We start from the raw sequence: 10,719 nt of genomic DNA, 5'->3' as shown, positions 1-10,719 counted from the left end.
CAAAATGATACTCAGAAAAAAAATCCATGTTATAGAATAAACCTATGTTTGTCAGTTAATCTCTAATACATTGCACTAAAATAAAATGTCTATTTACTCCCCCCCCCCCCCCCCCCCCCCCCCCCCCCCCACTAACACAGCCCAGACATTTACTCTAAACAAGCTTTTACTACGTTCTTCAATTTTTATCGTTCAAAATTAAATTTTATTAAAAGATTGAATTTTGTAAGATGCAATAATGCAATGATTTTGAAACATTCATATCCTATTAAAGTAAAATTTCGCTCAAAACATTATTATCAACTTGCCATTACGCGCTCACTTATTTTGTTTTTCACACGTCTCTGCCGCATGTCGTAAACCGTCCTTAGGTAATGTTGCAAAATGAAACAGTGCATAACCGCTTATTATTTGACACTCGATAATTGTTGAGCGGTCGCATTAAAGAGACCAAAAACAACACAGTTAGACAGTTTGGTTCTTTAAAAAGTGGTCGTATTACGTAATAGCGGACTGGTTGCATTTTCAATTTCTTTATTTCACTCAGATCATGCAAATAAACATGACAACATGAGGTAATAACACAATTATAAATGATATAATACGAGGCTGAAGAAAACAATCATTACAGTGCATATATGTAAATATAAACATTGCGGGAGAGCACGTAATACAACCTATTTCTACAGAGAAAGCTAGAGAGGGAGAGGTTACATATTACTTCAAATAAAAAGTAAGTGACTTCATTTGAACTTTATGATAATATCTTTAACAAATAAACAAAGTTTCTTATATTCTGTAGGCATTGTACCTAATTTAAAGAATATTTAAAAAATGGAATAAAAAAGTAAATATTGTCATATATAATGTCATTGCATGATACAACAACTTTTATTTTCAATGTTTTGTCATCAGGAATGCAATAATGTTAAAAAGATGATCATCAACAAATAGTCCTACCTGTGTAAAGGAAAGGTAACTGTGCAACTAAATATTGGTTACTTAAGACAGTACTTGTTATCTCCCTTATCAATTTGCATATAAAGTGTCAGAATTGACCCTAAATTGACCTATGGTCTGTTTCATGTAGCAATCAAAGAAAACACTGATGTTTTTAAATATTTATTTAATTCTGTTTATATGAAATATAATGATTTATATATATTTTATTAAATGCTGTCTAATATATATATCAACTGTCAATCGTTTACAAGTGTTAATTAGATGTCACTGACTTGTTTACTCTCAACATCATAAAGAGAGATAAAACTACATGTAAATTGTAAAACATTGTATGAGATACCCTTCCATCCTGTATAAATTGCCTTTAAAAAGAAATTACATAGAAGTATTATCCCACTGTTTTGACTGCCCCTGCTCTATCTAACTTTTCAAGATTCTGCAGCCACTTTAACGTGTCATCTGTTCACTTGTACTTCTGTCTGAAATGAGGTAATTATAATATTTCAATAATTTATAATGAATATGTTATGTTATTCTTTTTCTACAATTTGCAACAGTTTATTTTGAAAATTCATTTGATCTCAATTACATTCTGTTCTGACTACAGCTAAAATACATAGAACAGACTATAAGCTATTATAAGGTCAAAGGTCACTCTAAAAGGAAACATCGGTAAACTTAGGCTCAGTTAATCACAGATGCTTTAAATAAGCTGTCATTTCACACAATAATTTGCTATAGGATTATGTATCTACAAACAAAAAACAAGAAAAAACAAATTAATAGAAAGAACATTTTTGGGCAATTTAAAAAGCGACAATGAAAGTGAAAGTAGAAAGTCAATATTTTCTTATCGACTTTTCTTCCATAATTAATTTCCATTTAAAGCGTAACAGTTTACTTTCATACTGTATTGAATAATCCATAAACATTATATTTACCGTTTAAATGCATGAAAAATCCTCATGGTACCCGTAAACTTATAATTTGTTGATAACCTCTCAGTTTTCGGCCGTTTTCACGTGAAAATACGAAACCGGTGTTGATATAAATGTTCTACTTCCGGCGGTATTCGATTGCGTAAATCGGCTCTAGTACTATGTCTATATTCTGAAATGTTTACAGGATCCGTGTTCATTAACAAATCTAGGCTATGTATATTATGTTTCTTTATATACTTAGGGTGTAAATAGCGCTTCCGGCTAATAGCAAAAGAGCAAAAGAGGGACATTCAAATATGTAATGAAATTCATCGCCAATAGATTTTTGGCAAGTTGTACAGATACGGTTGTTCAGTGAAATATCATTCCAGCTTCCAGTTTCTATTGGCAACTTGTTGTTTCTAGTTCTAAATTTGATAATATATTTCAAAAATTTAGATGGAGTTTTCACGAGATATTTTTTAAAACAAAACTGGTGCTTGAAAAGTCTATAGTTCATACATTTACTTGATTGTTCTACAGTAGAATACCATTCATTTAAAAATAAGTCTGACAGTTTCTGTTTTACTGATAATGTCAACCATTTATGGTTAGGGAATTCATGATTATTCCAAATATTGTACATTCCACATTGAAATAGGATATTCTGAACACATTTTAACCACTGAAATCGTAATCTTGACACTGTTTGACAATTCTTGAAATTGTTTAACAGAATACGATACAATAAACATGGTAATTTATGATATCTTGGTATAACTAAACTAGACCAATACGAGATCACTCTGCATTTGATATCTATTGACAAAGGTTTAACACCGGTTTCACCATACACCATAAAGTTAGGTGTGCTTGACTTTAAACCTAATATGTATTTTAAAACCTTAAGCTGAACTCTTTCTATGCATTCAATGTTTCCATATCCCCATATCTCACAGCCATATAGTAGTACAGGCTTTACAATTTTGTTAAATAGATCTTAGACTATCTGCATGTCAATAGGTAATTCTAACATTTTACTATTTTTAATAAGGCTATACATAGCTTTAGATCCTTGTTTAGCAATAGATAATTTTGCTTTGAAAAAAGAGCGACTTCTGCTAAAAATAACCCCTAAATATCGATATTCGTCTACAATTTCTAACGATTCATTCCCATAGGTAAAATTATATGGCATGCGTCGACCATTTGAAAAAACAAGAATTTAAGTTTTTGTCGTATTAAGTATCAATTTCCATGTATCACAATATTCTTTGTAAATATTTAACGCTTCTTGTAAGTCAGTGGCTGTTTCAGCAACAGTTACAGTATCGTCTGCATACAGTAAGAAAAAAAGTTTTACAAAATCTAAAGTAGCATCATCTGATTCATGCATGTTGCATATGGTACCGGAAACATTGCTATTGTTGAAGTAGTCATATAAATCATTTAAGTACAGTGAGAATAATAAAGGTGATAGATTTTAACCTTGACGTACTCCAATATTACATACAAATTTTCGGACCTTGCGACCATTAAATTATAGAGGAAAAATCGGTTCTTTAAAAAACTGCCCGAATTAACGGAATGGTCTCATTTTCGGACCGGTCGTTAATCGGAACTTTACTGTACTTCTTTCAAGAACCAGTTTTAATATATTTTGTACACTGGAAAGGTTTCCTGAAATGCTATTTTTTAATATTTGTACAAATGCTATTGTATTTTTTGATATTTGTACATACAAATAATACTGTTGTTTTATGTGCTGTATAGTCTCAAATAATTCTTATAGAATGGCTGTATACATGTATATTTGTTTATAATGTATATGGATTGGACCGGAATAAATAAATATAATATAATATAATACTAGCATATTAAAACTGATAAGGGTCTTTTTATTTAGTTATACACACATTTTAACATTCCAGGGCTTTATTCCGTTTGTATAGATAAATATTTTAATCTGATATTTTATTTCCATTTTTTTTCAGATGTTTATATTCTAGTTTAATTAAAAACTATATCGAAGCCTCGATTATGCAGAGAAATAATTTTTTTATGGTGAAAGTCAAACTGTATATGTGTAAGTTTGCATTCTTTTGTTATTTCATAACTGTTTAATGAAACCATGTAGTCTTTTTTGTCTTTAACAAGAAAAACAATAGTGGAGCACTTCCAATTAGACTTAGGAGATCAATTTAGATACAAAAGAACAAGTAACGTGATAATGTTTATGAAAAGCTAGATGATTATTTCCTTTATTTAAGTTTTTAAATGGTTTATTTGATTTCTAGTATCGTATCGCTTTACAGCTTTCATTGTTTTAAACAATGTTTGTCTTTTTGATTAATGGCCTTTGACTAAGAGGTTATGTAATGTATAGCTTGCTCATAGACAAACTGCTGACAATTGTTTTTTTGGGGATTTAACGTCGCACCGACACAATATCAAATCAGATATATATAATGTATATTATTATTAGGAATATATCGTATTAAATTGGAATCATCCGTATGTTGTCTTTTTACAATGTAAAGTGATAAACAACTTTTTGAAATAATTAGACATTAATAATCGAAGTGGAAATATACTGTAATAATTCTCCTGTTTAGAAACACGTATAACGCTAGAGAATGATAAATGCTATTTTTCACATTATCTAAATAGATTTCACCGTAATTAAAATGGCCGAAGGCCGCAAAATCACAGTATCCGACAGGGAAAAAAATCGGCAAAGCTCGTCTTCCGTAAATGAAACTGAGAATCAACCAGAACCAGTGCTCCATCGCACATTTAGTTTGAAAGACGTGTGGAGAAATAAGAAGAAAATTCCCAGAGCATATCTGGAACAGGAGGTTGTGAGCTGTAAAGAAGAATTATCAGCATTGCAAATAAAAGTAGGAAAAGAACAGCTAACAGCTGAGAAAAATAAGAAAAGGTGTACAAATTTGCAGCAACAACTTAAAGATGCAAACGAAAAAATTAGGCGTTTGGAAGAGGAAAAAAGAAAAGCAATAGATGTATGATATCATTTCTGAAGTATTAATAACTAATTCATAATTGTTACAAGGTCACTTTATTTACGTTACTACTTTATCTGTTACTTGAACAATAACAGTTTTCAACATTTTATGATTATATTTCATTCTTATATTTTTCAGCTGAAATACATTTGCTTTGATTAGAACTACGCACAATGCAGCAAGGATGGAACATAGTTATAAAGCGCTTTATGCACTGGATATTTAGCCTTGTTTGAATAATTTCCTTTGTGTAAGAAGTTCATGATTGTTTAAAACACGCGTGCATCTAATAGGTTATTTTTCCTTTTTTCTGTCATATCGATTTAATTGATCCAGTATTCCGGTTTTTTTTTAAGTAAAAATAATTTATATGTTTTATTTTACAGAGCAAAAAAGAACAGTCAGAAAAGATTGAAACGATTTTGCACAATAACCCTTATTACGTGTATATTATGGGATCGAGGAATGTACAAATAGGTGACGACAACACAATTGTACAAGATGAAGGCAATACAGAACAACTGGTGGCCGAGTTGGAGGAACTGACAAACAAGCTCACATCTGCAATACAGACAAATACGCAAGAAAGAGCGGAAGATGAAAGGAAGCTTAGGAACTATGATGTATAAAATCTGAATTTATTTTGACACTTCTTTTAATATTTGTACCGCTTTACTTTACAGACTAGTTTTAACATGTTTCTGAATATTTCATTTCCTAAATTAATGTTTTACCTAAAAGTCTAAATTTAGACAGGACAACAATTTTCTTGAATTCAAATTTATGTGTGTGTAACATATGATTCAATACTAGCATTTTGTTGTTTAATTCACAAAATTAAGTTAGTATGATTTCGTTGTTTTTAGGTTATGTTTAAAGAGTTCAATGAAGGTCTAAACGTGCTAAAGGAGTCGCTCAAGACACTTGACAAGAATACATTCAAAAAGCAGCTCAGTCGTGACAGAGAACTTCTTGAAGTCTTGACGTCGGATCGTACAGATGAAAACATCATAACCGACGGCATTGGGCTTCTTAGGAGATTTATAAATGAAAATATGGATATAACTGATCTTCCGTTACAAACAGAAACTGCGATAACAAGACTGGTTAACAAGTTTGGTATGTATTTTTGAATGAGCGCATAAAACATTTAGCCATGGTTGTCACAATACAAACAACTCATTATGTTGCAATATGTGTTTCTTACAGACAAAAGTGTTAAAGTTAAAATTAGTCCCTTTTATCAAAGTTTTAAATAATTCACAGCAACATATATCTTTCCCTAGTTGCCTAGAATTGTTTCCGTCGATATCATTTTACGTAAATGACATTAGCACCAAATGCAGCCTTTTTGTTTGAGATAAGTTCCCGTACTTTAGGAAAGGCGATATTGTCTTATACTTAGCACGCTTTCACACACTTCCTATTTTGTACGGATGTAGAAAGTTCCTGAAACAAGATAATAAAGTCTTTTACCATATATTTATATAAATTTGGTAAAATATACGGCTTGTATTTCAGACAGAAAAGACATCTGTAGTGTATCTTTTGTATTGTGTGTTGCCAGACATGCATGACCTGACACAGATCCTAAATATGACCACAAAAACGACACTCACTTATATCATAAAATTGATTACATTGAAAATTTCGTTCCGTAACAAACTAACAAACAAAACGGTTGGGGCATATAATAAAAGAATTATTACAATAGTAGCATGATCTGTATTCGGCTCTTGTGGCATTTGCAAGGTCAGATCACACTCGGCGCTCGTGCACCTCGTGTGATCAGACCAGGCGTAATCTAATCGATACAGCATCCCAGATCAAGTTACTATTGTAATAGCTTTTCATCTTATATTAAATAAACTCTAGGTAGAGAACTTGGTTAGGCGTTGTGTTTTTTACGATGTATTTGTGTACTTAAGTTCATTGGTATATTATGTCTCCTTTATAAATTCTATCGAATATATAATATAATGTATTCCCACTTAAGTTTTTCTTCATATTCTCTTTAATGTGTCTTTGACTTTAAAACCTTTAAATATATTTTCGTTTCGGTGATATGTATTTGGAATGCGATTCAAAACTTTGTTATCATATCTATATACATCAATATGCCACCGTGTCCGTTAAGGTCTCTGACTTCAAATCACTTGCCCCTCATCGATGTTGGTTCGAGCCTCACTCGGGGCGTTGAATTCTTCATGTGAGGAAGCCATCCAGCTGGCTTACGGAAGGTCGGTGGTTCTACCCAGGTGCCCGCTCGTGATGAAATAATGCATGGAGGGGCACCTGGGGTCTTCCTCCACCATCAAAGCTGGAAGGTCGCCATATGACCGATCATGTGTCGGTGCGACGTTAAATCCAAAAAAAAAACTACTTGAATTCAGAATAAAAGGCATTATGTAATAATACGCATTTTAGCGACGTTTATGATTTTATTCAAGAACAAATCACTGAGATATATATCGTTTCGATTCTAACACGTTATCAAGAATTATTACTCTACATATATGTAATTAAAAAATACCGTTTATATACTCTATTGAAATTTTACTATTTACCGTGTTATTTCAATTTCAGGGAGCCTCAAGTGTGACTGTCAGAAGTTCGCTGAGATTCTAGAAGTTGACTTGTCAAGATTATTATCTGAACCTAACGAAAGTATGCCTGCTCTTGAACACTATTCAGAACTTGATAGCAGAATGTGCGAAAATATTCTGGTCCACTGGATGAAAAAGTCTCGAGATAATGACGCTAAGAAGCTTTTAGAGAAAATCATGATTTATGAATCGAAAATATCTACAGGTTTGTAAACCATGCTGTATTTTCTATTTCACCTGTGTAGTGTTTTATGAAACATTAATATAGCAATACATTTACTTAAGCATGGTTAAATGAAATTGTTACATGTTTTGTTTTGCCAGATATTGATTTCTTCGACAGCGTATATTCCGTGTCCGGTTACCAACAAGCGATGTAACTAACTTAAATTTTCCTCCGGTATTACCTCTAAATGCCCGTAGATCTACCGTAAAAACTAAATGAACAGGTACAATATACATAATAAAAACTATATACCCGACCGATAGTTGCCATTATATGTAATCACAGATTAAACTCTTACCTTAAAAAACTTCCGGTGTCATGGCGGAGTAGAATCTCTTGTTTTTTCCGGACTTTTGTTTTGTAAAATTATCAGTGAATACTGCAAGAAGTGATTTTGAAATTAATAGAATGTGTTTGTATTAAGTGTTCTGTTGGACTTTTGCACTATAGAAATGCAAAGGTGAATATCTATTGACATTATTTTCTATAACTGAAAATGCACCTGTAATTTCACCTGTGTCACGCATTGGTGATCATCGTTGTACCTTATTCCTGTCTCAAGATTATACAACAGAAGTTCAATGACCTATACCTACGCCGCTGAAGATTTTAGAGTATACTAAGTATACTAAGCGAAAAAAGTAGCGTGACATGAGTAAATCACTAATCGAGACTGTTGAAACACCAGTGTCCGCCGAAAGTAACAAAAGACAATTATCATCTCCTTTCGATCCGAACGATCTTAAGAAAGCAAGGGCACTATCTTTTACGTCTAACACTTCAGATATGGAGGGATCCGATACCACAGAAAACGTCATGCATCTTAGTCTGCAAGACGAAGACTTAGTCAAGATCAGTAACATTTTAAAGGGTTCCTTTGAAGCTCAGCTCTCTCGTCTTGTCAGTAATATTGTCGATGGTGTACTTCATGGCCTTCATCATAAAATACAAACTTTAGAAACTGAAAACATCCAACTGAAAGCCAAGGTACAGACTTTGGAAATGACACTTGATCAGGTCACCGACCGATAATTAAGTATAATCATGATCTAGGCATTGGTTCAATTTCAGAAATGGTCAAGGAATTTGAAGACGAAACAATCGGTTTACAGCAAAGCGTATCAACTCAGATGCCTTCTTTGACGCTGTCGGAGAACTCAACAGGTTCAGTCTATATACCTTCCGGCAATATTTACAGGGGACAAAGCCTACAGGGACTTCCAGATAGGCGTTCACAGTTTATGCATCAGCTTGAAGGGCTTAAAATACTCGTAGACGTTCAACAGAAAGTAAATGATATCCATGGAAATATGTTCAGAGTCACAGAAACTAGACTGTGACCTAAAATAATTCAAACGGTAGTTAAACAGATTCTTAATTCTTTTGTGTATAGTAGACAATTATGAGCATATTAAGATAGTAAATGTTTTGTGTATGCATTTCAGACATTTGTTTCATCGGAAGATGTTAGAATAGAATGAAGATTTTGTGAGTGAGTGTGATTTTACCACGAGATCATATATCGCTGAAAAGATGTTACATTGAAAATGTAAATCAAAAAAACATCTCTACAAATATTTTTGTAAGACATATCTAAAATGTTAAAAATATCATTCTAACACTTTTAAGATTTTACATATTAAACAAAGAAAGATTTTACCGTGTATTGTCTTGTTGATTAAAACACACAACAAAATGACCTACTTTTGGCTATTCCGATAACCTTATTGCCAAGGGAAGCAATGCGTCCATTTACGCCTAAATTGATTCCAGATTAGTATTCCTTCCTTGTGTAATTCAAACGTGTTTTTAGTTTTGAGTGCTCTGTTGGCAAATTAAATACGTTTTCTTTGTTGATAAGCGTCGTAATTAGTCACTCAGGCCTTCGGCCTTCCTGATAATAGATTGATATGCATTTGAACTAATCAGTGTTTTATTTGCGAACAAAGCAAGAAAATCTAAATTCTATTTCCCGAATTGTAAACATAATAGCATCGCAAAAGATGTGAATAAATATATTTCATGTTCAGATTTTACGATAGATACATATTTATTTTAAAAAGTATGATATGCTGTCGATCGAAACCGTCGAAGTATGAACTACGCTGTGGAGCAAAGTCCACAAATCTTTTATCATAAAATATCTCATTGTAATTGATCCTTGACTGGGTGCACATTCAGGTTCATCTTCTTTAATCGGAGGATGGGTCAAACGGGTATGACATATTCGGAAGCGAGAGAGTACGATTAGATCGGTTCCGGATCCCTTGGGAACATCCACCTAACGTAGCTTTTATGTCACGAAAGATTGTTCCATGACAATTGCCATTTAGATAAAATATATCTATCTCCCAGTAGGCATTTGACGTCGGTTAGACGTCGTATAGACGTCGGACCCAGACGTCGGATTAACGTTGGATTTTGGTTGGATTTGCAAACCGTTTAGACGTCGGATCCTGACGTTGGCTAGACGTCGCAATCCGACCATTTTCCAACCTAAATCTAACCACTTTTCAACCAAAATCTGACCAAATTTTCAACGTAATTTACAATCAAACAAGTAATCAACACATGTATTTTATCATCTTTATTTCATATTATGGCGACGTAAGTCTAATATAATAAGTCCAAAAAGTAATGCAGTAATTGAAACTTTCAAGTTTCGTCATTTTTGTATGATTCTCAACCCCGCCAACATTTCCACCTGAAATGTATAAAATTTGACAGTTCCATTATTTAACATATACAAATATACTAGTGCTATTACTAAGAGCATAATTAATACGTGCCAAACAAATATGTAATATTTTAAATTCTATGAAAAAAAATATTCTATAACTTCGTAAAATGTAATTAAATGCAATTGCTTTTTAAAGTAGCAAACAAAAATAAGTCAATTTTTTAAAAAAAAATACGGAATATAAATCAGTATAACTTTTAAAATAACTACAATTTTTAAAAATCTGTTACTCACGTTG

At 32.4% G+C, this 10,719-nt stretch overlaps 1 protein-coding gene across 1 annotated transcript; it reads left to right on the top strand.

Annotated features, from left to right (window-relative positions):
* The first annotated feature begins 4,321 nt into the window (after positions 1-4,321).
* Positions 4,322-9,398, top strand: LOC128551501 (uncharacterized). The gene is made up of 5 exons (XM_053532387.1): positions 4,322-4,906; positions 5,296-5,532; positions 5,776-6,028; positions 7,496-7,720; positions 8,813-9,398. The coding sequence occupies exons 1-5, from the start codon at positions 4,571-4,573 to the stop codon at positions 9,079-9,081; spliced, it is 1,320 nt and encodes a 439-aa protein (XP_053388362.1). The 5' UTR covers positions 4,322-4,570; the 3' UTR covers positions 9,082-9,398.
* Positions 9,399-10,719: the final 1,321 nt, after the last annotated feature.

Source organism: Mercenaria mercenaria, unplaced genomic scaffold (genome assembly GCF_021730395.1).
Source record: "Mercenaria mercenaria strain notata unplaced genomic scaffold, MADL_Memer_1 contig_1175, whole genome shotgun sequence".
Lineage (NCBI taxonomy): Eukaryota > Metazoa > Mollusca > Bivalvia > Venerida > Veneridae > Mercenaria > Mercenaria mercenaria.
Note: the sequence above shows the minus strand (reverse complement) of the source record. Positions and strands in the feature narration are given on the sequence as shown.

Excerpts from the sequence above, each read along its gene's own strand:
- LOC128551501 (XM_053532387.1), top strand. The coding sequence starts at position 4,571 with ATGGCCGAAGGCCGCAAAATCACAGTATCCGACAGGGAAAAAAATCGG. Across the intron at positions 4,907-5,295 it reads AAAAAAGAAAAGCAATAGAT|AGCAAAAAAGAACAGTCAGA; the intron begins GTATGATATCAT and ends TTTATTTTACAG. Across the intron at positions 7,721-8,812 it reads TGAATCGAAAATATCTACAG|AAATGGTCAAGGAATTTGAA; the intron begins GTTTGTAAACCA and ends GTTCAATTTCAG.